Source organism: Leptosomus discolor, chromosome 9 (assembly GCF_034619465.1).
Source record: "Leptosomus discolor isolate bLepDis1 chromosome 9, bLepDis1.hap2, whole genome shotgun sequence".
In the NCBI taxonomy this organism is placed as follows: Eukaryota; Metazoa; Chordata; class Aves; order Leptosomiformes; family Leptosomidae; genus Leptosomus; species Leptosomus discolor.
The window spans coordinates 22383044-22410867 of NC_141399.1; the positions used below are offsets into that span (position 1 = coordinate 22383044).

At 37.4% G+C, this 27824-nt stretch overlaps 2 protein-coding genes across 2 annotated transcripts in view; one reads left to right on the plus strand and one right to left on the minus strand.

The window, feature by feature from the left end:
- SYN2 (synapsin II) overlaps positions 1-27824 on the plus strand; it is a 188545-nt gene that overhangs the window by 92239 nt on the left and 68482 nt on the right. The window lies entirely within an intron of this gene.
- Positions 1676-27730, minus strand: TIMP4 (TIMP metallopeptidase inhibitor 4). The gene is made up of 5 exons (XM_009949367.2): positions 27601-27730; positions 8602-8699; positions 2812-2926; positions 2046-2170; positions 1676-1873 (listed from the first exon to the last, which is right to left on the minus strand). Exons 1-5 carry the CDS (start codon positions 27728-27730, stop codon positions 1676-1678), a joined length of 666 nt encoding a protein of 221 aa, XP_009947669.1.

Consider the following 27824-nt stretch of genomic DNA (forward strand, 5'->3'; position numbering starts at 1 on the left):
CATTAGAGATGCCTATACACTGAAAGATGTGCATATCTTCTTTGCATGTTTGAGTCCCAATGATTTTATAAGGACTTTACAGCGAACAGCCTAAGGGAGCTGTTATGCAAACTGGACCCTTGAACCAATAGCCAGTAACAGCTCTGACTCCTAATGAGCCCCCAGGCTGGAAATGGCACTCCTTGGTTAGCAGGAATGAGCCAAGTGTTTGTGTTCAACCTTCAAATAGGCCTGATCTAACCAAAGGGGAACAGAACTGGCTGAATCTCTGCTTATTGTTCTAAAACCACATATGAGGAATACATGAGAGTACTTTCTAACCAAAATTGGAATGAAGTGAAAGAAATCCAATGGAGAAAACTGGAGAGAGTAAAAATATGTCAGAAATGGCAGCTATTACAGATTGATAACCTGTGTGACAGCTCTCATCACTGCAGTTGGACAAGTGTCTAAACTTTGGCATTTACTGAAATAATTTCTTAAGTTTTACCACTGTGAATTGAATTATTTTTGTAAACTTAAATATATGTGAGATTAGTTCCTAGCTACAGTAATCCATTCATAAAAGTTAAGACACTCAAAAACTAAAAGGCAAAATACGTTGTAACACTTCTCTAATATAAGTTCAGAAGTTACCGAATTCGTTATGAGAGTACGATGGGTATTCATGAATTAAAAATCATTAGTGTAAATTTAAACTATTAAATATGGTCAAGTATTTGAGAGCTTTTTAGAAGTTACTTGCAGTGTAAGTTATTCAGTTTCTATTGCATATATTTTGCGTGAGTTTCTAAAGCCAAGGCTTTTAAGTGCTGAAATACAATGACCTAGTCACGTATTTAGAGAGGCGTTGTCAAGTCCTACAGCTGCCGTGATGATGGATGTGGTTTCTGCAAACATAAGCAGTTTTAGCCTGTCGTTGTTTGTGTCGGTTCCATAAAATGCCGAAGCATTAGAACATCTGGCTTTCCTTTCAACAAGCTGTAGCTAGTCCGTAGGAATATTGATTAAGTAAGAGGATTTTGATTATCAAAGGCTTTTTTTAGTTATCAATGAAAGTTACAACTCTGTAGATAAAGAAAGCTATGACATAAGTAACATGGAAAATACAGAGCACAGATTGTTTTAATCACAGAAGTGTTCAACTTGTTTCAACAGCTAAGGAAATACAGGGACTTTTGGACTTTTTTTTATAGCACATTGTTATAATACTTTACATATACATTGTACAATAATTATTTTGTATCAGAAGACTTTCATACAGAAAAAAAATAGTTCTATAAAACATTCTGTAGTTCATCAGAAAGATTTGGAATAAAACGCAGGGTGCTCTTAATTTGTAGGTTAACAGAAACAGGGGACAAAATGCTGGCAATTCTTTTGTCTTGTACATTCATATTGGCAAAGGAGAAACTTGTTATGTCTTAGAAGAGACAGAGGAGCATTCTCAGCTTGAGCCTCTCTGTACAAAGCATAACTTTACAGAGTAGCTACCTCCAGGAGATTTGTTCCTCCTCTTGCACGAGTGCCAATTCCACAGACTCGGGCTTGAGCTGTACAGGACAATTTGGTTTTGTTTCTAAGCAACAAATATGTGAGTCGATGGCAGTTCAAAGCTGTGAGCGTGCAATGTTGGATGGAATTAGACTCCAAGGCTTTTTAGGAAGTGAGCATTTTAAGGTTCGCTGATATCAATAAACTCTTTCTCTGGGGGAGGACCACCTCGATACCAGCTGCACGTGCCATCACTTCTCTTGATACAGGCATAGTGCTTGGCTTGATGCCCATAGAGCTTTCTTTCTATCAGCCAGTCTGTCCAGAGGCACTCGTTTGGCGTTGTGATTGAACAGGGAACCATGTAGCAGGTAGTAATCTAAATGGGAAATAGTACATTAATTCAGTATCCTGCAGGTTTCTTTAAATTGGTGTTTATTCTCAATTAATATAAAATGTGTGGTATATAAGAGAACAGTTCCCACCAGTGAAAACTGCTAGTGCCTGTATGGTGGGCTCCACCATTGGACAGTGTTTAATTCTGTACTTACTTTGCAGCCACAGCCCATTTGATATCTCTGATTAAGACTCTTCTTTTGAGACAAGGATAAATCATCCCATGGTTCGATGTAGTTGCATAAGTGGATGAGGACTTTACCATCACTTAAAATTTGACCTATAGCATGGAAAATAAGAAAGATAAGGCAAGCAAATAAAACTGGTTTCTAAATACTGAAATAAATTGCAAGAATACCTGAAGTTTTTAACTAATTGCACCACATCAGTCATATTTCACACTTCTTTCAATGAATGTAATTGTAACTGAGAGAACTATTCTGCTGATTGCTGAAAAAATGCAAAAGATTTAAGAAGGATAATTTTCAGAAGATGCTGATAATCTGCCAGCAAGGGATGGATGCAAATGCAATACTATGTTAAACTAGATTTCAGGACTCTATAGAAAAGTATCTGTAATTACTTAGAACCCCAAATCTGCATACATGTAGGCATGCCTTGTCTTGTTAAGCATGTTTGCATTCGAAGGAAAATCAGTACTGTTGGTTTTAAACAAATAATAATTGCGTACTTCCCATTTACTAATTACATAGTTACTGCCCTTGACTTCCTTTGAAACTGCTTTAACATCGAAGGAAAGAAAACATGTAAGATCACAGTACACCATTTGTATGTTTCTTTGTGCTTGTATTATTAGTACACAAATATACTATTTTTTAACAAGGGCTGGCATATTTTTGCAATATCAATCTAAGCAGTTACTTCTGGTTTTATAGGTACATTAGTTTTGTTAGGTTTTACCTGTCAAAAGATACTGTTTTTTGTTGTTAGCTTCTAGTTTCACTCCACAGAGTGATGAATCAAAAGGGGTATAAACGTACTGGACATCCTTGAGCTTTTCAAATCCTTTAAACATCTGAGAATTGTCAGAAACAGAAAGTCAGTAGTGGAAAACAGATATGAAAAAACAGTTGCAAACAACAGCTGAAAGAAATACATGGTGCATCTCTTTAAAACAAGGCTCTAAAGTCTGAACTTGTATGAGACTATACCAACAATTAGACCCCTTCTCTACACCAAATGAAAGGTGTCCATTATTTGTAAAAGGAAATTAGATCTTCATTTTTTTAATTATAGGTTTTTGACTCTGGTTTTTCAGTGTTTTTAATGGATCTTTAAAGCTTTCTCTTCAATTTATATTCTACTGGCATCTTCCATCTAAGGAGTAGTACAGAGACAGCATTGATCTCAAACAAGGTTGCTGCAGTGTTGTAAGATGCAAAAATTTCTCAATGTGTTAATGTGGGAAATTTGATCTTGATCAGTGTAATGATGTGTGCATTCAAGGACATGAAACATGCTAAGAAACTGAGCGTTGTTCTCCCAGTAGGTCATTAAAGCAGGCTGGTTTTCCACATCCAGAATTCTGCCCAATGCAACCTTCTCAAATAACTGTTGGAAAATGGGATCCAGCTCTTGGAATTTATAGGCTGCAGCACCAAAATGGATAGGTTCAGGATCAAAGCCTGCTCAGTATTCAGGTTGGCTGCTTCTTAACTAGAATTTCCAAATATAAAAATAATTCTTAAATAAGATATTAAAAGATCAAAACAAATTTAGTTGTGTCCAAATGTGAGAAGAAACCATAAGATGCTAATCAACCTCAGAATGCCTGTCATCACCTAGTATGACATAACTGAAACCCCGGCATGTTGTGGGCCCCGTTCAGTGACATCACGCTGTGTTTACAGCTGTGGACAATTGCAAGGCTCGCAGCTCCCAAGGGCAGGCTCTCTCCCAGTTGCAGCTGGCTTCACTGAAAAGCATGTTCATGTTACTCAAGTTCCCTCAGGAGATTTAAATAGTACAGGGCACTAGAAAATATGCTGTAATACGTTGATTTTTCTGAAGCCTTATTTATGGAATAAAAAAAAAAGCCGAAGTTGTTGTCACTGGGCTTCTGATCCAAAAATATTAGATGTGAATTTGAAATACTTAGTAGAAAAACAAACACAGCAAACAGAGCAAACCAGTATCCTGTACAAAGCAGAAGTGAAAATAATAGAAGACATACATGATGATGATGAAAATATGCCTAATTTTATTCAGACAGAAGTGGTCTGGTCTGTCAGCCCCATATGAAAGTTCTCAGAAAGATGGCCAAAAGAGGGAGCGGGCTGCAGGAGTGCCGGAGAGAGCCTGCCCCATGGCCAGCGCAGCAGCGGGAGCCCTGGCCTTTCCCCCCTCCTGCTAGGAGCTATTGTGTTCTGCTGTCTTTGAACCTTGGATCCCCTGCTGCTGCTGCGCTCAAACCTGCCTCGTTCCACCTGTGGGCGCTGGTCACAGATGTCTGGTGCGTAGCGACTGCCTGAGCTGTGCGAGTGTCCTCTGGTTTCAGGTCTCTCCACATTCACAAACCTTTGGCTGGTCAACAGTGTGTAGTAGGGTACAACTTTTAATATCTCATCACTTGATCTAAATTAACTTAAGGGGTAATATGCAGGCAACACAAATTGATTTAGCTAATTAAAAAAAAAAAGATAAATATCCATGGAACTTGTAATGGATATCTAGTTAATATTTAAATGAGTATGGCGTTTGTTTTGCTGGGGTTTTTTTAGTTGCTTGGTTGGGGGTTTTTTGAAATTAAGGTCTGACCTATCTCGTATTTTAACCTAGATATTTGTTAAAGCATTTTGTAAGATTCTAATCTTTTGTTTAACTCAGTAAGTCATGTTTGATCTTCTCAATCATATTTTCTCATCTAAAAGTGTGGATACTTTCTCTGTAAAGGGATAAGATGGCTTGATTCAGTTCTGCATTGTGGTATGATCCATTTACATTTGTGGTTCTGGTAGGACTTTACTGAGTTAGGAAAATAGGGTGAGGAACTGGGTGAATGGAGAGATGTGAGCCTGATACTAAAGTCTACATTGACACTGCCCCTGTCCTTCTGGGGTATATAACCAAGATCAGTACATGGGTGTTGCTTTAAGATTTTAGAATATGTTTTTTAAAGTCTGTCTGTATGACTTTCAGTGTCTCAGGCATATTCCTGTTGCAATAATTAAATTCTTCTATCTTCTTTATTCTCGAAGCCTTTTCAATGATACTGTTTTCTTAGCTTTATGTAGTGATCCATATGCATCTTTAAAAGTGTATGCATCATTGTACAGCGTAGATACTGTTGTGCTTAGCTTAAGTAGCCCCTCATATTCCCACTGGGAGGGGACCCCACCTTCCTGTAAAAGGAGTCTGGTTCTTTCAGTGGGTTTCCATCCAGGCAGCTTGTGAGGAAAATACTTAGCAATATTGTTTATACTAGTTTAATTTGGTAAAATGTGTTGATTTCATGTATGACAGTAAAATCTTGGGCTGTGCTTCGCTACTCTGATAATATAGGACGGAGAGTCACAAAAGCCAATGGCACTCCTTTAATATTTAGCTGGCTCCCCAGAGTAAGTACAATGACTAAGTCAGTAACAATAATATTGTGAAGACAAATATTCAACTGCATATGAATCATGTATATTCTTCTCTCTTTAGTATAATGCTGTAAATATTGCAATAAAAGAAAACAACAGTAATTGAAAAAAAGTATGGCTTCTTAATATGCCAACCCATATATAAAAATTGAATAAACGTCATCATTATTCTCTTTTTTTAGTTTCTGAAAATGAATGACAGAATAATATTTAATATTTCTATCCAAAAATACCAATGTTTTAATACTAAGCCTAATGCACTCGATTTAAAAAAACAGAAATACAATTTTTGTAACAAGAGTAGCATAAACCAGTCCCCCAATGTTACATGTCAAACAGCCCAGAGGGTAATATAAAAGGGACACAGCAGCATTTTAGTAAATTTACAGTTGCAGTAAAATGTGACCTCTATAGCTTCTGTGTTTTTTTCTAAGGGGGGAGGAGAATTGCTGAGGGAAGCGTGAATATGTTTGTGGCTTAAAAAGTATTCACCCAAACTAATCCTGAGTTGATAATTATGTTTTAGCTTGATAGATCTCACAGCTCAAAAGAGATGATTAGTGAGTCTGTTCTTACTTTCTGTGTCATATAAAGTGGATTCTTAGCATATCCCTCCAGTCCTGTAAGGGTTTCTGCACAGGGTTAGCCAGAAACAGGCGATCAGTGCCTTTGGAAATTGAAAGAACCGTTCGGTTTGTCATAACTGCAGGCCATTCAATTTACAATATGAGAAATCAGTCTGTAAGCACTCACAAGAAGAAAGACTATATAGTGAAAAGAATATGTGCTACCATTTGACATACGCTGTTGGCTTAAATTGCTTTAAATGTTATCATCTGAGGGAAAAGGTATGAGGTCACTGATGCATAAGGCTCAGTTTGAAGATCTTTGACAAGCTGTTTCTATGATGCTAGCAAGTCAGTCTGTAAATTGTCCTGCCACATGGAGATGGCCAAATCTGGCTGATTGTATACAACATTATATTATTTTAATTGATTATTTTACACTTACCAAATGCTTACAAGCAAGAGCTGTTTAAAATTCCTCACTCTCTTTACTTTTGTAACTTGATATGGCTTTATGGTGTTGTCCATAACACTTTCCTATTAAACTTCTGTTAATTTAAAAGTACTTATTTCTCAGTAATTTTTTAGAATACCCAGTCCTGTTTAGATTTTACCCACATGCCACTTGAATTATATGCATAGAATATAATAGGTTACATCGCTCTTTGTCATTTCCTGTATGATTTACCAGGGACAAAGTTGCCTTTATGGATTTATTTCAGTGCCACACTGAGTTTACTAGCTGTTCTACAAAAGATTTGCAGTGTATAGAAGCTCCTGTTTGCTCGCCCACTCAGTGTTGTGGAGATTTCAAACACGAGTCCTTCTGTTTGGTTTGTTAGAGGCACTGAGCAGTGAGCTGGGTCCCTTGGCCTGGGGTGGGAGCCTCAGCTCCTGCTTCTTCCTGGCTTGCTGCTGGCCAGAAGCAAGAATTTGAAGGTTGGGACTATTACAACCCGTTTGTTTTAGTCTAAGCTTGTATGTAATGATGTGGAGCATCTTTTATTAGCGAATCTCTCTGGTTTGTCCAGTCCTGCCTGACTTGCCTTCTGAAGCTTAGTGGAATTAAATAAAGATCTCTTACTGGTGCCTGTGTTTAGAGAAGGCCTCCACTTAGGAAGATGTGGGAGAAACTGCAAAGCAGCTCCAATATATGAATGTGTTTCAGATATTTCAGTGTGCTGCTACTGAAGAATGGGATTATGGACTGAAAATAATAACACAGACTAGTCTTCTCATTCTTCTTTTTTGTGCTGAAGTATAAGATGATTTGCATTTCTATAAAGTTACTGAAGTGTTGCAGGCTAGCAACAAAAAATTAAAGTGCTAATGGGAGGAAAGAGAATTGCTCTGGTATTTACATACTTATTTCTGTAAAGAAACATTTGAAAATATCCTTCATAGTTTAAGAAGGCAGAAACTGGCAGATGGCAAAGAGTTTTGGGGTTTCTTTTAGCAAGGCAAAGAGAATTGGCTTGTTGAGATTGCTATAAACCCATTAAAAGTCATGCGTGATAACCATGCCTGTGAATATTTTGAGATATTCTTGCTTACCATAGGTTTTTCCTAGTAAAACTCCTTTGGGGTGATCTACTTACACGATTTGAAAAGTTGAAATTTTTTTGAAAGCATGTAGCCATTCATAGTGATCTACTTAAATGTTACCGGTTAATGTAATAATACAAATCAATACAAAGAATACAAAATAATATTATCTGAAAAATGAGAGATAAAACCACCTAGAAAGCTAGAAGCAAGCAAACAAACCAACCAAACACAAAACCCCAGCAATGCACACAAAGACATTTTGATTGAAATAGTCTACCTGTATTTTGTATGTTCCAGAAACAGGTAGATCATGAGCTTATTTACATCAGTGAGAGTTTGATGGCAACTTGAATGGGATGAATATATGTCATCTTAAAGTACAGGAATGACTATGTCTCCTTATTGGAGCTGAACAAATAATGGAGAAATCCCATGAGATTCTCAATAAGTGGTTTTGGGTGCTCCCACTTTGTGTTTGCTTTCCTAGCAACATTCATACAAATGGATTTTGGTTTGTGAATATCAGGGAAGCACTCCCATTTCTGCAAATTTCCCTATTCACTTAGATCCTTGCTATTTCAGCTGGAGATGCTTTCCTCTGTTTATAAATTTTGACTCATCCAGTTAGAGAGTTGCAATATTGTTATGCATCATGGCTGATCAAGTATCCACCTGTAACAGTAAATGTATCGACCACTTTGTACACTGAAGCACTTTTTCATAAAGTCTTCATAAAGCAATTGTGAATAACAAAAATTTTCATCAAAGTATAGTTATTTAGCAACAAGCTCATGAATGTCAGAACAGCTTTCCCCCCCCCCCCCCTTTTTTTTTTTTCAATCCCTACTTTGATTTATTCTCTGTAGTTCACCTGGGTCTAACTGTGCAGGCAGCTGGAGCCTTTTCCATCTTAAAGAATTTAGGGCTAAACTGTAGTCATACATATAGGTTATCAGCATTGAACTTCAAAATAGCTGAGTGATTCCATGTACCTTTATTTGTTTGATTTCATACCGGATCATTTTGTGGGTGTCAAGAGGATCATCACTGGCAGGAACCACCTTTTCACTGGATATTTTTGCTCGAATCACTGCAATGGAGAAAAATATTTAAATGCAAATAAGCATATGCCTAATTTTAGAAGCAGTAGTGAAAATTATATTGATAGATCTTAGCATTGTTTTTACACTTTAGCTAGAAGTAGATTTCAAGGCTTGTTACTATAAGAACACTAAATTGAATTAATTGCTGAAAATAAAAATAAGTGGTCTGCCTATGATATAAATTTGTATTTCCATGAATCTGGAAATCTGAAGTTACCAATCAGTTTTGACAAAAACTGCCCATCGAAATTGTTGAAAGACTTGAATGCCATACAATTTTATAAAACACCCATCATTATAATAAGTGAGGCAAGGAAAGGGACACTTCTGTTGATGACAGAAGAATTGTTGGTCAGTTATATAGGCTTGAAGTTAACACTCTGAAAGACTGTGCTAGACAACATGAAAGCATCAATTTTATGCTTAAAATCAGAAGACGAGAATAGTCTCATTCACTTTTCTGAGGGTATAGATCTTAGCATCTTTCTTAACATGTCGTTAAGTATGTTAACCTGTATAAATTAATTACTCCCTCTTTTGACACATTTTATTTCCTATTCGTTAGACAAGCAAAGCATGAGATTTTATGAAAGAAGAAACAGTTTCTTTCCTGTCTGTTTGTTGAAGCATCTCTCTTCATGCTGTTTAAAATATACCAGGATCATTAGGCACAGAGTGTAACAGGATTCTAAGAATATGGTATATGGCCAAGATTTCTCTGGGGACTTCTGTCTCCCAAAACTATTGAGTCCTGGTTTTGCTTGGTTCTAGATGGCCCCTATTACAGCTCCTTTGCAGATGTAGTACTTGTTAGAGCATCAGTTTGTATCTGCATGGAGAGATACTGGCAAAGGCCAGAACAGTCAATGGTTGAACCTCGCTTCAACTCTAAGTCCAATCGCAATTGGGCAGAGATGGATCTGTGCAAGCACATCCACACCTGCAGGTACGATAGAGACCAGCAAATATGCTTCAGCATGAGGGCAACTCTCAGGCACTTTCTTTTACTTTGTTTGTATTTTTAATGATGAAAGGAACCGTTCTATCAAAATCAGTATGAAACAGGCATGATGTTTCATAGAATAACTCATGTTAGAAGGAGCCTCTGGAGGTCTGGTCCAAACTCTTGCTCAATTTGAATCAGGATGCCCAGGGCTGTGTCCAGCTGAGTGTCGAGTATCTCTGAGGATAGAGATTCTGCAGCCTCCCTTAGACCCTGTTCCAGGGTGGTTGACCACTCTTACAGTGAAATCCTCATACTTCCCCTTCACTGAAAAGAATATCAAGCTGATTCAGAGGAAAATCTTTTGGCATCAAAATCATGCTTTTCCCCAAAAAACATTTCTTTGTTAGAGTGACCTCTCAACATCATGTCTAAAGAAAAGGAATAAGAAACCTGGATTGTAATATTTCTTACAGCCAAATAGAGGTCAGCAATGGGCAATTCTCATTTCCTCACTTATTAGAAGTGCAAACTACATGTAATAATCAACATGATGCAGATGCCTACAGCTTCAAAGCTTGAGACCTCTCTTTTGGCACAATGCTCCCTCCTTCAAGCCATTTAAAGTCTTTTAAAGGAGCATTTTAGACTTACGAGTTGGACTGGAAGGAAAGAGTTCTTTTAAGTATAAACAGCAAATTCCTCATTTCAAATGGTAAGTGGCAGCATCTCCTTAATCATCTGCAGATGTGTTATATTCCCACAAATTAACAGTGCTTCTCCAGTGCTTTGATATAATTCCAAATAAAAAGTGTTGTGGATTGTGTGGGCTCTAGTGCTGGAAAGGTCAAATTAGAATCATGTTGGTTTGTTTTGCATTCCTTTCCCTTGCATCATTACTTCATACAAAAAGGTTTTCTCATTAAAGTTTTCTTTCAGTATAGAAGGTGAGGTGTGAGACAACATTTAGGAGCTACCTCCATTATTTTCTGAATACCATAATGTGGTTTACATGCAGGAAATATTTCCCTGCCTAGTCAATGCAAACATTTGTAGGATAATTAAAACTACTTTTTTCCTTGTGTTTAATGTTGAAACATTACTCATTTTCATATTTTTATTAAATTCTGCTTCTTAGCATCTGAGAGGAACATTACAGATGGTCAATGATAGCTAAAAGGTTCTCTATAGAGTTATGCAAGGCTGAAAGTGTAACATTTGGGGGTTTGTCATTAAGAGATCTTTTTCTGGTGGGTAGAAGAAAATGAAGACTATTTTTATGTTGTGTGTGTTTTTTTCATTTGTTTATTTAAGAGAAAGCTTCCAGATGGCAAAGTAAGACCAAATTGAGATTTTACTTTTTTTTAACGACAAGAAAGTTTTATTGTTTTATTGTTACAGGATGTCTAAATCTTTAGTTGTTTGGGTTTTACTTTTCTGTTCTCCTGAAACCGGATTCAAATGCCCACAGATCTTTTGGGCCTTTTAATCCTTCTTGGTTTTCTTTTTTCTGTGCTTTAATATTTTTTTTTCAATCACTGTCGTCTAGCTGTCTCCTAAAACCTCTTATTCATGTGGTTGCTTCTGTTTTTAACCACAAGCACTTCCTGATTTAGCATTCCTGGGCCCAGCCATCTCCCTCTCTTCACTTGTGGTTCAGGGGGTGGTTATAACTTCGGGTTCCTCCTAGTCTGCACGTCTTTTCAAGAAATGGCTTCAAGTATGCCGTGGCTGGTTCAGCTTCTCCTCTGCTTGACTGAGAACAACCTCTGGTTGTTTAGTGTAATAATGTCATTTTATCGGTCAGACAGTTATTGGTTCCCTATGAGGAATTTGCATGTGTGAAATACATATGCATACCCTTCATGGTCTAATGCCAGTAATTCAGTCTGTCTCAATTCATTCTGCATTAAAAATATGTTCTGTTTTTTGAAAGACATTTGCTCTAATGTTTCAGTAGTAGGATGTAGCATTTCTGAGGAACTCTTTATAACTCATGGTACTTTTATGGAATTTAAACTTTTATCCCCACTTTGTAGCTGAAGGTTGTCTCAGGTGACTGAACTGACAGGAGGTTAGTGTGATCAAAGCCATGCAGGGTTCAGGCAGAGCCTTGGAACAGAAATCAGCCTGGCAGTTACCAACTCCCGGGTTATGCTGAGTCCGGTGCCCAGCTGCTGCTGCAGTTACTAGTGCATTGCAGGTGTAGGAGGACAATAGTTCTGTTTCATAAATCAGCTTGGCTGTTGGACATTCATTGTTAGAAATGTGTCAAGAATATTTTTTATTCCTTCTTTCCTGAATAAACATCTCTCAACCATTTCCACATCCACAAAAGGTAATTTTGGACTGGGTAAAGGGCAGATCTTACTTGGTATAACATTAGATATATTTGTGTTTATACAATCAGAAGAAAAGTATTGGGTTTTATGCAGTATACAATAAGGGTAGAAATTTAGGCATTAACTGCTTCTTTCCCAAACCTGGGTGATTTCTCTCTGAAATTAGCTACACCATTTACCTGTAAACAAACTGTACCATCACCTTGTGTAATAGAGATTTTTATAATTGTGTGGAACTACTTATACTAGGGACTTTTTTGAAAAGAAATTCACTGCTGCTAGGTTAATTTTACCACACTGCAGTGACACATGCAATGAAATATAACCACCTTTTTCACAGAAGAGGAGACAGAAAGAATTGAGCAGCACACTGAAGGCCCCATACCAAGTCATAGGTATAGATTGAGTCAGAATAAAGTAAATCCTTGCACTTTGTCCACTGAAATTCCCATGTTCCCTAAAAGTAGTATCTCTTTAGACTCTTGAGTTATTTCTAAGGCATTAACAAAGGGAAAACTGTTTAGTGAAGAATTTATCTCCTTGATACAATTAATATTATTAAATAATATATTCTTTATTATACTATTAGATGTAGTATTATTGTACTTATACAGGTTTTAAGATGGTGCTATTCAGCCTTTTCCTTTAACCTGTTGGTCACAGTACTATTGTTTGAAAAGAGGCAACTTTAATCAACAAAAGTAATCAATTTTATTAGTCCTTCAAAAAGGAAAACAAATTGGAGTTTACTCTCCAGATTAACTTTAGTATCCTAAGAAACAGGAGGTAAGGGAGAAGATAAAAACTGATGAACAAATGAGATCTTTTTTTCCCCAGTATCTGTTAAATATCAGCAACTATATAAGGAAAAATACTTACATAAGAAAATATTTGAGACATTACTGGACATAAGAACAAGAAATCATAATTGCTTATGTCCATTCTTATTTTGAATATATAAACCTAAAAATAGAGAAAATATAAGTAAAAAAAAGTGTTGCTAAGAAGATAATAAATTTTAAAGATGGACAGATAGGGAGGCAGACACCTGAAGATTTGAAAATCTCTTTTGTCATCTGTTTGGACTCTAAAAACACTCTAGCTGCATCCTGAATGAAGTTGTCAAGTGTGTTAAGATCAGAGTACTATGAGAAATACAGACTACTATTAAATTGTTGTTTTACTTTAGTGGGGTTTAGGTCGTTATTTTTGTTCCTGAGGTATGATATCTATCAGAAGAAAAATACTTCACTGACTTCTAGAATTAAAAGAGATTTGTAGATTACTATCACAATGGATGCATCCAGTTTGAAATACTAGCTGCACTGGAGTTTTCATTGTATCAGTGATAAACTATGTAATACCTACAATTCATAAATGAATATATTTTTGGTTAGGCGGTTAGCTGAAAGCAGAACTCCATGGTTGATGAGCTCCAGTCCTTCAGCAGCAGGTAGGCTAATTAAGAAGAGCAAGGCTGTCTAGACTGGGATGCTTTTTGTGAAAATAAGGGCTAAATCCCATCCCTTAACCTTACAGTGGATTCTGAGGTCCATGAACAAAGAAGCATGGCTCTGCACGCAGAGGAAGCTGTGGTACTGGGACTCTGCCAGCCATCTGTATTCCAGGTTTGCTCTGGGATTTATCTCCTTTTGTGCACTTCTTAAGGCCACATGCAAATTTTAGAAACAGTGCCTCCCATCAGTGACGCTGCACCAAAACTGGGCAGCTACCTGAACTGCAAATTAAAGTCTCTAATTTTATCTCCATCCTTTCTGCTGACTATTCTTGCTGCTTGGGGGAGGTTAGCCCTCATTAAGAAAATAAGAGCAGTGAGTGTTGACATGTCCAGATAATTAGATCCCTTTTTAGATTTGAGATCAGAACTTGGAGTAGCTCCTTCAAATAGACATCTTGAGGAAGAATCTGTTTCAGTTGTAGTCTCCAGTTCACTTTGGGCTAAGTTTATAGACTGTGGCATAGCTATCTGAATAGAAATTTAATCTTCATCACTTTTGAGCAGTCTTTCTCTCAAGAAATCAGGAAAGTTTATTTCATATCACACAGGTTTATAATCAGAATCAGCTTTGCTACAGAATCCTTGAAATGAGACTTTAAAAACTATGTTGACAGGAAAATAAAGATGCAAGTTACTGAAAAGTTACAAACAGGTTGCAGTAATGACTCATGTGGCTCTTTTTTTCCCTTATATTTTACTACCTCAGTTTAGCCCTTTCATTTAATTGCCTAAAATATGAGGAGTGATTTTTGACCGCTTCTTTCTACCCGCCTCTTTAATGTCTGACACTTCAATCAAGCTGTTGCCAGATGCTATTACTCTTGTAGGGACTAGGAGAGGGATCTAAATAAAAGTGTGTTGCTATTATGTGGATGGGTTGAGGACGGCATCCCAAATATTTACGGGAACAGATAAAAGAAAGCATCCAAATGTGCAAGAATAGAAAACAAATGTGTTTTTCTGAAATTACTGAAATCAATCGGAGTTAGCAGTATGAAATAAAGCAGAAGTGACAACTACATGAGTCCCAACCGCAGAGAGTTTGAGTTTATTTAAAACTTGATGTTTCAATCAAAAAATTATTCTTGTCCAAAAGTCTTGTTGGTATTTTTCATGTGAGGAGGGCTTATTTGTTTTGTTTTGTTTAAATCAGAAGGCTGTATATCGACTTTTTTTCTCAGAAGAGATTAACAAAATAGATTTACTCTTCTGGATTTTGGCTCATTGCAAACACTTTTGTGAGATCCAGTGCTATTTTGTATATCCAAGGGAAGCAAATATAACTGCTACAGAAATTGCAGTAATTCTTACTCTGTTACCTCTGTCCTGTACTTCAGCAGGTCTGTTGTTCTGATCACTGGCTACTGAAAACATGGTTGGAATATGACAGTGGCTCTACATTCAGGAGAACAGAGTCCAACTTCTTTGTTTGAAACTGTGAAGGTCAAGTGTCTAGGTGCAGCGATCTAAAATAATTACGTAGTAAACCAGCCTATATAGGGCTGCTGTGTGAAATGGCTTTTTCTGTTCCTGTGATGATATGCTCATATTGCTTCCAGCCATACTTTTTCCTGCATTCTGAGATCTCCATTCTTCATTCTGAACAGCAGAGAGGGGAAGAACTGCTTATGAAACATTTGTAAAGCTCTATTTATACTCTTTTGTACTTATGCTCTTTTTGTTAACCCTCACTATCTTCCTGCTTGGTTGTATCAAAATAGAAATTCGCAGTAAATCCTCAGTTTACCTGGTGGTAATTCTTATCATGCTAATACAGCTTTACACCATCTGATAAAGATATGCCTGTCTCTTTTTAAAAACATGGACTCCTCATTTAAATTAGCTATAAAAGGTTTTCTTAATTGTATATGCCTTAATTTATTTTGCAGTGTTGTAAGGGAAACTTCCAGAATTGATGCATTAGCTAATCAGTGACATAATACTGATGACTTTAATTTGAATATTGGGATAAACTACTTTGAAATAACTAGAGACTGCAGTACAGTGTTGGTAGTGCCACAGGTTACATTACAGCCAGAACAAAACTCGGCCAAGAGTTGTCTGGTAAACAATCACCCATCCTTTGGTTGCAATTATCCTCAGAGTGTTTACCTATAGGATTAAGAAAGAAAGGGTTTTATTAACACCCTGTCACTCTTTCTCTATGAGTGATCACCCCAATCCAGGACCACCCCAATCCAGGACCACCCCCTCCTTGTAGTATACAAGTGCTAAAATATTTTGTATTCTGTGAGAGAAGAATGGGGGCAAATCTGGCAATGAGATTTTCAGCAGTGCCCACCTTCAGTTTTGGAGGAGTTAATTCAGCAGATGCAGTATGAGACTGGAGAGGAGAGGAAGCTTGAAATCATAGAAGGGACTGTAATTCTTTCCTTCTTATAACCAAAGAGCTGCTCCAGGTGGAATTTCTATGTTCAGAGTAGTCTGGCCAGCATATACAATTGCAGGTCAGATTTGCTTCCAATTCAAGTCAGGCATCTATCTGTAACTGACCATGAATTTAAATGTGAACAACCAGAAAGCAGACTAACTAAAAGTTTGTGAGCAGAACTGGCCTCACCTACCGTTTTCACCTAAACTGAAGTTATGGTAGAATAATGCTAGGAGTCCAAGATAAAGTCCAAAGACAAGGTATAGACATACTATTTCATTTGCCTTCTTTGTGCCTAGATGCCCTCTTGGTCTCTTGAAGAAGAATACTGGCAAGTAGTGCTATCAAAGCTGCCAGAGGAACCCAAGAACATGGTTTTGAATACTTGGGTTACATGAGTACAGACACATGATTAAAAAAAAAAAAATTCTTCTTTAGAATGTAAACTAGACATCTGGTATGCTTAACTGTTCTTGCAGAGAGGGAAAAGAGTCAGCAGGCAAGGAGAATATTCTTAACCTCAAAAAAGAAGAGGAATCTGCACAGAATTTGTCACAACAGACAAAAATTAATGAACCCACTTTAAAGCAATACTGCACAGGGTAGAAAAGATAGACTAGATAGCTGGATGGAATTCTAAATAAAATAGTGTGTATTTGCCACTTATTTGTATTGCTTACAAAACTCCTAAAATGTACAAGAGTTGTAGAAGTCTTACTCCATACTTTGGAGCAACTATCCCATCTGTACAGCATTACCGCTTTCCTTATGTAACTCTGCCATATTTTTAGCTAAATATGCTAAATCGTTCAGTTATATAATAGACTTGCCACATTTACTTATTATAAAGGTTTGAGTTTCACCAATGAAGGAAGCAACTTAACTTGCTTAATTATTCATGTAGTATGTATTCATGTATCTCTATATGGAAAAGATTGTAATTTTTCAAAATACAGAAATACAGGAAGAAAGAAGTACTAGCAATACAAAAGGAGCATTGTAAATTTGGTTTAAATTCATGTGTATCGCTCTTGCTGCCAAAAGAAGGCAAGTTGTCCAAAAGAAGGCAAAAGTTATTGACTGATATTAAAACAATGTTTTAAAATAAGTAATTAAGTACCTAACATGTAGCTTTACATGCACTCTGATATTTTTGAAGCAGATTATTTTAGAGACTTTAGAAATAATTTTTAGGAGAATGAAGATTTTTATTTTCTTACATTTGTGTTTCAGTATTTGTTTGCATATGTTGGCTTCCAAAAGCATTAGCAGTGATGCTGTGTCAGTGATTGGAAATCTCTAAAAGAGAGAGGTGTGAAGTACAGTAGATGTATCTGTACTGTGTATAGGTACTTGTGCATTCGCATACTATTCACTTAGAGAATATGTGTATCCATTGGTGTGGTAAGCAGTTGTGGAAGTCTTTGCATCTGCTACGTACGTCACTTAGATCAGGGATTGTATCTGCTGCCTTTTAAAGAAACAAAGTAATGAGTAATACTATCAAGTGCCAGTAGCATGAGGACAGTGTTATGGCTTAGTAAGTTGCCCTTAACCTGAAATGTTTAAGGCCTTTTCAAAGCAAGTCCCTTAACAGCAAATATTCTGGTTCCTCTGTTCGTGCAGAAGGATTTGCCAACTATAGTCTCATAAAAATGCCATTATTATTATCCTGTTCCCATTTACAATTTTCTTCATTTTTCTCTGCTCTGAGTCCGAAAAAAAGGCTCTGCTAGTGCTATAACTCCATTTCACATATTGGGAGTTAAGATGATCTGTACTGCATGCAAAAAGGTCTGTACTCTGCTTTCAAAAACTACTCTACTTTTTATTGCTTCAGTTACTTGGTTTTCGACTTGGGGACATGTAAATCCTTACCTTTATTTACAATGAGTAACCTACGTTAAACTCATAGGCAACTTGCGCTTTTTCAAATTGACTCAAATTTATTTCTGATCTTTCAGAATCTGGTTGTTACGAATTTACTGGAACACTGAAAGGGCTTCACCTTCTGTGTGTTATTGTACCAATTTTTAACTTCTTTAGAGAGGAATTTGGCGTCCATGTGGTTCCAACCTTTCAATGCAAAATATGTGTTTCATTCTATTCTTTATTTTATATCAATATATTTTTATGGTTTACAATGGCCATAATTCTTTCTATGCCAAGCACTTCTAGTCAGCTAGAGACCAGTTCTGCCATGTGTGTCCAAATGCTTTACCATCAGATGGTTTTGTTGTGTTGTGTTTTTTTTTAATCAAAATTTGCTGGCCACCATCCTCAGCTCTGAAAAATAATTTCATCGTATTCATGTATTTTTTTCATCTTGTACCCAAGTCTCTAGATCTCGTGGGGGCAGAGGGGTGGATTGGAAGTTGAGTCTAGGTGCAGAGTGAAAACTGATGCATTTTGTCAAAATGGTTTGCGCAGTGTTTGTGGAAGATCGAAGATGACTCCTAGATTCCCACAGGAGTGCTGCCAAATTATTGACGATAATGCCAGTTTGGTGGTGAGAGTGATATAACAATACACTGCTTTGAGAGTAAATCTGGCAAATCTTTCCGATGTCTGGTGTTATCACAGGCATACAGTGCAGGTGTCCCACACAGCTTTTCCTTTTGGTGCTTACAACATAAATGAGACAGTCTTTTGCAGTGTTGATTTCTCAATTATTATGCAAGCTTTTAATTGTTTCAGACTTCGGTAGAGAAGAGAGATGATTGCTTCAGTGTATCTGCTGAGATGCTAGATAATCTTTAATCTTTTGGGAGTGGAAACCTAACATCATACCACTATACTTTTTCTCTTTGGGGAGCCAAGTGAGATACTATTGAATGATCTTTAAACAGCTGAGAAAGAACAAATGTGTTTAGCAGACAGCTCATGTATTGATTTATCTTTCAACAAGACAGAGCAGCAAACAGTAGTTTCATTTCCAAACTGTAACCCAACTCAGATGTTTGAAGCTGTAGTACTAGTTCTACATACAAACAGAATGCAGCAAAGCAAAGCTGGCCGAAGTCTTTTCCTCTGTGTTTGCAGGTTGGATTCCTTATCTGTAAGTCAACATTGTTAATATTTGCCCTTCCTCCACAACTCCTAGACACAAATTCAAGGAATCTTTAGTTCAAAAGATTTTTATGCTAGTTAGGACGTAAGGCAATTTTATTTTCCCTGCTCTGTATTTTAATTTTTTTATATTCCATCAATAAATGCTTATAGCCATCTGTAAAATACCTAAATCAGCAGCACAGTAATTAATGGAACCACAGCTTCTGAAATCACAAGAAAGAAAAATAGTGGAACTTACTGGACTGTTTCGACACAAGTGTGTTGGATCTGTGTTTGGGCTATTTGGACACAAGTGTTTGGATCTTCACAGAGCTTGTTGAAGAATGTAATTGTAACAATAGTAGACTTTTTTCCTTTGTTCTATGAAAAACTATCTATGGAAGAGCATTGCCTAGTCTTGGTGGTGCTTCCAGTTGCACAAGAATGAAAGTGCGGTGACGTAACAGTCCTATCTGTAACTGAAATATCAAATCCATATAGTGAAGTTTTATCACTTGAGCTAAAAAAACTCCACAGAAATTTTTGAAGAGCAAGATTTAATTAAAGTAAGCATTACATCAGACCTAAATTCTACTAATGCCATGCAAAACAGAAAACAAGGAGAAGGAGGAGATAAACCTGCGCATTGGACGTTGAAGGGAAAGGTCACAAATGCGTTTGAAAAGGTTTAATATGTTAATCAATATGGGTCCCCCTCCCCAGTTAATATAGCCACTGTGCAAATGTTTTAGTCACACAAGACAGCAGTGAAACATCTTTCTTTTCTAGATGGTAAATTAGGATATTTCATTGTTCTGCTTTCCAAAATCTTGCCATCTTGAAAAAGCCATGAATACTTCTGAAGTCGATAAAGCGGATACCAAGGATTATTTTGTCACCATTTCATATGGATATTAGTTGGCACTGTATTCTTTTTCAATGTAAATGCTTTGCAGAATTTGATTACTCTTTTGTGTTTTATTAACACAAAACTGTGCCAGTCTGCATCCAAAATGCATGTCCATCTGAGGCTTTCAAAAAACAGGAGGCCTATATTTAAGCTCATTAGGACTCTCAGGTAGGTCAGGATTTTGTGAATCTCTGTGTGGTTTTGGCTTGGGATGCAAAAATTCCTTGTGTTGAAGGCAAGAGTTGATTTGGTTTGGCTTCCTTGTTAAACCAGAAGATTATGTGGGTTTATTTTTTTTAATTAGAAGAATACATTAAATTTATGAGAGTGAGGTTTTAAAATCTAGGATTTATAAACTTTCAAATAGAAGAGGGGAGTGTATTTTTAACAGATGTGTGGTACTCTTGTAACTTAAATATTACCTAAAAATAGCATGATTTCCTAATGTTGTTCAACGTCAGTTTTATTTTTCTGTGCTGTTTTTACAGCTGCTACTCATGTAACCAGAAATACTTCTCTCTACTTCACAAGCCTCAAATACTACATCATTTGACTGATAATCAACATCTGCCTAATTTCAGCTGAAGAATAACACTCTCTTTATACTCTAAAGTCTGTAGAACAACATACATAATGTTATTGTAGATTTCCGTTCATAGCTGCATGCTCTTTCCTCTGTGCAGAAGAAACCCCATATTGTCGAGATACTTTTTAATGAGAAAGTTAGGGATTAAAGTTGGTAGATTAATAGGATTAAGAGCCCAGCAGCCTTTCATGTTCTGTGTTTTATATTATTTAATCTTTGTTTCTAAGCTTGCATTTTGATTTCCACACAGTGCATGTAGAATGTTGTTTTTGAAATTATAGGGTTTAGTTTCTTAGCACTATAATGCATGCTTTTAAATAAAAGTAACACGGTTCCTGAATTTTCTTATCCTGCATTTATAACGGACTCAGCAATGAGTCAGTGTTACTGAGTTACTTTTAAATCAGGGAAATAAATAATTCTTCTGAGATTTCATTTTACTACACAATACCCAGCTCTGGTTTTTATACTGCAGCTAAATTATTTTACAGTTGTCAACTACGTTCTAATTGACAGGACTGTTGTGCTCAGTGGATTTGGCTCCTTAAAATTCTATCCTGTTGTTCAGTTTCATGATGCCACCTCATTTTCAGCTACAACTTTTAAGCTGTTGGGAACACTGCCATGAAAAAGTTCAACGAGCGAAGGAAAGGAGAGTGACTGCATTTTTCCAGACTGAGCCCCATTCTCCTGCTTAAATGGCAGGGTTCTAAAGAACAGTAATTTATGGAAGATTGAAAATGATTTCTTAGAGTTGCATGGTATTGGCATGCCATTAAAGTCTTGAATTCAGAACTGAAAAGTAAGTTAGCAAACTAACTAGATAGGGAATTTCGAAGTAAGTTCTCAACATGTTTGCTTCTGTCTTAAAACCTTAAGTAGATGTAGGGTTGTTTGTAGATCCTGTTCAGGTAATACTTCCTACTCCCAAACAGGAAAGTCAGTCTTTATCTTAGGAAGCTGTTTCACTAACATTGTGTTAAATGTTAGCTGCAAATGGAAGGATTTAAACTGCTGTTCACATAAAGACACTCCAAGTATTCATTGAACAGGAATACTGAGGTGCTTTACTGAACATTCAGCAAAGACAGGTGCAGATATGTGTATTCGTCAGAGTGATTAACAGCACAGCTTCTCTGCAGTCAGTGCAGTCATTTTTTGTGTTTTTGAAAGCATTTGGAAGTTTCAGGCTGTGATGCCAAGAAGTTCATATGTACTGCAATTGTAACAATTTTAATATGCAGGCATTTCTGCCAGTCATGGACTTTTGCAGGGTTGCAGATATTTTTTCTCTAAGAGCTTCACTCCAAGTGCATCAGTAGCCACATTGAACTAAATAACATCCTAGGATTCATGTTGTCTAGGGTTTTTTAAATTTTATTTGACAATACTATTGATGCATATTAAAGTATGCATAAGAGACGAGTAAGAAAAATTACTATGTATTTCTTTCATACTTACAGAGGTAAAGAAACCTATCACCTTTTGTGTAACTGACTTTGGCCAGACATTGTACAGCCAAAACAGGTGAAAGGTGGTTTTGGTATTTATGTCATTTATGAGTCTGTTGAAATACAAGTTGAGGGTAAAATGTCTATTTTTCAATAATTTTTGTTAATGTACTTAATATTAGTCATATAACAAAACGTGGACATAGGGAAGGGTATGACTCTTCATGATTCCTGCATACCAACATTGTTTTCTGAAGACTTGTGCAACTCTTGAGCTTTTCTCAGCCATTTGCTGAGGACATGAGGCTGAGAGAATTGCCTCATTTTTGACACCTCTGCATTAAACCTAAACATGAGTAACATTACTTTTGAGATTAGTATGATTTCTATCTGTTTTTAAGATGATTCATTGATTGATGTAATTAAAATTCTAAAAAAGTTGTTCTGGCAGCATGCTCTTTCAGTGGCACTAATACAGTCTCGCAGCTTCTTTTTCATAATAATTCTTGCAACAAACACGCTCAGGTGCTGAGCTTTTCTGAGAGAGAACTGGAACAGCGAAAGTCCAGTATGTTATTTCTGTAATAAAATTCACCGTTCTTGGAGTAGAAACTCAGCTTTCGTTTCTGTGTGGGACCCCTGAGAAATGGGAGCTGCGTAATCCTTTCCAGTTAGTGACAAGTACTCTAGAAATATGCCTGTGCATTATTGTCATTGATTCCCACTTTAGAGAAGGACATTGCTATGGAGCAGTAAGAGCTGCCTCCATTTGGCAGGGCAATATGCCAAGTACTGTAATCTTGCCCTGCTGTAGAGAAGAGGTCTAAAAGACTGTTGGCAACTCCAAGGTGTAAGCTGTGTGACCGGTGTCTGTCAGTGGGATGTCCGAAAGCATGGCCTGTGACCCAGGATCCTGCCAGGCTCTGCCAGCAGCCTTCTACAGTGAGGCTGTCTCACCCATTCCCTCAAGCGGCAGCCTCAAGAGTTGGGGGTTTTTATGGGACTCTGTTGAAGCCCTCACAGAAGACAAAGGTCTGTTGCATCTCTGTCTTTAATGATCTTTTGTTACACAGTATGGTTATTGCTGTTGGTATGGACACTGTACTCCCAAACACATGAAGTTTAATTATGTAGCTGCTTAGTTTTGTGTCAAAACTCCTGGTTAAGATGCTCATCAACCTAAACATGCAGGTAATCAGTGTCTACATAATCACACTGCTCACAGAAAGTAGACTCTGTGAGATTAAGAATATGGTGAGTGTGTATAACGTAATATAGTAAGAATAAAAAAAGTCTACTTTGGTTTCACGCTTCACCTTTTCTCTCCTACCTTGGAAGAAGTACTGTCTACATTCCTAATACATATTCTAATGCTGATTTTTCCCATCAGGCAAAGTTACTTCCTGCTCTAATAATGTACAAATTAATCCATTCCAGTGCAAAACTAGATATTATATTGCAGAGAGGCAAAATCATGGGTCGCTGAATGTTTTAATGTGAAATTCAATAATAAAGAAATAGCATATTGTAATTTTATCCCAGAGGAGCTGACTTTGAAAACTTCATTCTTGAGTATTTAAATAAAGTTTTTAATGTTATTTTAAAATGTGATTAAAATTTAATATATCATCTGGCATATCGTTACAGTGCCTGATCTCAGTGATCTTATGAGATTTTAACAGGCTGAAAATGCTGCCAAGCTCCAGCTGTAAATCTTCCATCGTATTTCAAAATGTGCCACTCTGCTCCAAGCGTGTAGAACTGTTCTCTGAAGCTATATTATATATTTATTTGTACTCAAGACCTGCTAGTCATTTCCATTGGAGTGTGGTGCCCAATATTCGGTTAAAATATTCTTTTTGGTATATGTTTAAGAAGAAACAACAATAAGACAGTTTAAATCAGAAAGAATGCATTTAACTTTGAAGGTAGAATACTGGTGTTACATAGCTAAGGAATGCAAAGTATTTACATATTGTCTTACTGTCTGAAAAACAACCTCACTTATGCCTAAGGGGGGAAAAATAGCATGAATTAAACTTCAGAAAGGACTATCCTCTCCACGTATACCATCTCTCTCTACAGATTGTCTAATTTGATGCGAACATTGGTCCAGGAAGACTGAAGTCAGTGGCAAAAGGGAAATCGGTTATCTTGACACTATCTGATAAACACAATTGCTGTATGGTTCTCCCCCAAAATATCTGTGTATATCCAAATATCCAAAGTATCTATAGTTCTCTCCAAAAATAGCCATTATCAGAGGAATTTTCTTGTGTTGGCTTGAAACTATGGTGCCTTGTTGCTGAGTTTGAAATTTGAAACAGCACTTCCTCCTCACATTTCTGTTCTTTAAGGAGAAAACCTCATGGATACTGCTGGGGGGGCAGGGGCTCAGCACTGATAATTAGCAGTGCATTTCATGGATTTGCTATTTAATAAATCCCTCATCTCCATTTCCAGTGAAAGTCCTCTCGAGAAGAATAGGTGTTCGTTGGGGTTTGAATGCATTCAGCACATTTTAGGAGGGCCTCAGCACCATTTGGAAGAATACAAGAGGAATCTATCCCTTTTTTGATAATGGGTGTATATCTTCATGGTGCTAGGTGCATCCTATGAATGATGATTTACCTCTCTTTGAAGTGAAATTTAAAACTACTGAGAAGTTCATGAAAACCACTCAAATTTGTATGAAATCACACCCCCTTAAGGCTGTGTAGGAAGGTGGACTGATAAACCCCAGGTCCGATAAATGGCAGAACTGGCATGGCACTCAGGATTTACTCCCGTCATTACTGTACTTCCTTTGGTGTACAACACCTGCAGGGCTCTTCACTCATTCCTTATTTACTTTCAGCCAGCACCTTGCAGGAGCAGAAGCTCCTGCTTACTCTAGGTCTGTCAGAAAGCCTGTCATTTCTGTCAAGTTACTCAGGGTGTATGTTAGCTCTGGGTAGTTAGGAAGAGAGTAAAGCCACAAAAGCCTTCTTACAGTAAAAGACAATGCACTAATCTTGCAAACAAAAGCAAAAGTGAAAAGAGCCTGTCCCCGACTTAATTTCTCTGCTTGTTTTTTTCTTGGGTGTCTCATAGAAATGCTAAGGTTTCTGAGTGGCTGCACATGCGCAGTTAGTAGCTTGAGTAATGTCAGTTGATTCAGCCCCCTCCACCTCCATTTTCACCCCACCCAAATCACAAGTGATCCTAAAAGAAATTTAAAATGTTACCGATATATAGTGAAACTGAGAAATAATGCAGTAACTGAAGTACATACATGTAATGGTCGGTAGCTCTAGGAGCAAGACTGAGACTTTGTCTCAGTTTTTACTTTACTGTGGAATTCAGAGGCATGGCATGCTTTCTTTTTTTTTTTTAGTAAGATGTGCAAGGGTTTTGTTCTGCAAGGAAATACTTGAATGTGTTTCTGGGTACAGATATGGCTGAACTTTAAAATAGCTGAAAAACCTTGAATAGTCCCAGCAAATAGCTGGATTAGCCTTCATCTCCCATAGATTTTGGTAGCTGAAGAGCTGTCCCTTTCTTTGTTTATCAATATTTTGGAAGTATGAAAATGTTGACATTGAAGTACAGGTCTTCAATTTCATTTTTAATCTTTTTAAATCTTTTAAAAAAAGATGAATCTTTAGGTATGGTGATATTAACAGGAGAAGTTTGAGGCATGCTACTATCAGGGCCTGGGTCCGCAGTCTCTCTCGGGACCCAGGTGGCCCTAAGGATACCGCTGTGGCTCCAGACCTGCTCTGCTTAACAGAGCGCGAAGCTGTGGTGACAGAGCCCTCGCTCCAGGGGACTGGGCCATGTCCAGGGCTCCAGCCAAGTGCTGCCCCTTCCCCAGGGCAGCCCCTGCCGGCAGCGTCCTTGCCTGGACACCCAGTGAAAAACCACAGGCTTCTGGCAGCAGGGATGGAGAAGCTGTCTTTGCCAAACTGGGTAGTGGAGTTTTCTCTTACATAGGGCAGGCAACTCCACTGGTCTTCCCCAGCTCCTTTAAAGCAATTTTACTCTGCTTATGCAAGAGACTGTGGGCAAAGCAAATAAAATAATTAATCCATAAATGCTTAGAGCAGGTTTTGTGTACATATATGCAAATGCATGCATAAAAAGACATATACACATAATTATATGAAGGAATATCTACATCTCTTTCATTTTATACTATAGGTAAATGCTATTTCAAAATTATAGATGTTAAAGGGATCCTTGATATAAACATTCCTTAGCCAAAAGGTTCAGCTTACTTAAATAGGAATATTTATAGAAGTGAGAGCTTGAGCATCAAGTCCAAATATAAAGTAGTTTTATTTTGCAGTCTTCAGTATTTAAATATAAATAATAATTAGCATACAGCTACCATCTGTAAAATACATCTAAGAATGGAATAAATCTTAATATATATTTTAAGAGTGGCCAGGATGGCTTACCTAAGGAAGATGGCTCATAATGAATATTTTGAGTTTCCTCTATACTGTGAAATTTTTTATTTAGGAAAATCTCTCCATTAAGTCTGATGAAGAACTGTCACTTTCTTATGCATAGGAATGCAGCAGGCTAATACAGTTAAATGTATACATATGTAGTTAAGCTACTGGTAGCACAACTTCTATTTTCTCTCACACCTTAAACAACCCCAAATTTGTAATGCCTGCTGTAGGTAACTTAATGAATAAGATTGCTTAACACGAGCAGATTAAATAGCAATTTAACTGATGGCCACAAACAGAGCTTAGAGTTTGTCATGGCTACAAAGATTTTCTGTCAGGGGACAAAAGCAATTAATCAGTATGCAGAAGGTACTGCCTGCCCCATAGAGATGCTAATTTTGTGGCACTTTGGAAACTGATGTTCTACATTTACTGTTCACGCTAGATGGAAGCTAACCAGCCTTAGTTTGAGCGAGTGGAATGAAAAGACTGCAAAATGTCACATTTTCTTACCCCCATGCAGCCTAATTTTGAGATCTTTAGTTTCTTTCTGTAAGTTGTTTGACAACCACAGAGCTGATTGAATATCATGAAACACAATTGTCCTAAAGACTGGAAAGTTGTATTTATACAGAATTGCTGTAGCCAGTTTATCTGCAGAAAATAAAGGGCCTATCACTTTCCTACTCAAGTGTTTTTTGAAAATGACAAAAAAACCCCAACAACCAATTAAAGAAATTGTAGTATAGCCGAACAAAGATCACATGTTTCAACATATTATCACTGCTGATTTTTATTTTTATTTTTTTTTCTTTTCTTCCCCTGCCCCCCACCCCGTGAAGTGCTGTAAAAAATATCTATATGCATAGTTTACACATAGCAGACATATTTAGATAGAATATTCTAATACAGATACTGTTAACAGTAGCTGTTTGAAAGTTTAGGTATTCTTCCCTGCTTACTCTAAGTTAGGATGTAATATGGAAAAAAACTCAAACACTAAATAATACAGCAATTTCAACAATTTGTGACCACAAAGTGTTCTGGAAAAACAAGCAAAGCAGAGCAGCTACTACTGTTTTTTTTATCCCTAGCCCTCTCTTTAAAAGGGGTCTCTGCAGACGCTTTGTTTTAGAGCCCTCGGAGGGCCCAGGCAACCTGGTGTAACCCATTGCACCCCTACGGCTGTACCCAACCCATCGCCCCATCAATCCCCACACCGAGTGGGGGGCACACAGCTGCCCCGACTCACCCAGCGCCGCGTCGCAGATGAGCTGCTGGGGGTGAGCAGGGGCACAGCTGCACCCCTCGGTCACCCCCAGGAGTCGGGAGGCCAGGAGCAGGAGGATGGGGAACAGCAGGGTGCTCGGTACAGGATTCATGTTGCCTTGAGCACAGCGAGTTGGTCAGCCAAGAGAAAATGCTGTCGCCTTGCTGTTGGGTTTGGAGCTGAACGTCCGACAGAGTGGCTGGATC

Excerpts from the sequence above, each read along its gene's own strand:
- TIMP4 (XM_009949367.2), bottom strand. The coding sequence starts at position 27,730 with ATGAATCCTGTACCGAGCACCCTGCTGTTCCCCATCCTCCTGCTCCTG. Across the intron at positions 8,700-27,600 it reads CATCTGCGACGCGGCGCTGG|TGATTCGAGCAAAAATATCC; the intron begins GTGAGTCGGGGC and ends TCTCCATTGCAG. Across the intron at positions 1,874-2,045 it reads AAATGGGCTGTGGCTGCAAA|ATTACTACCTGCTACATGGT; the intron begins GTAAGTACAGAA and ends TTTCCCATTTAG.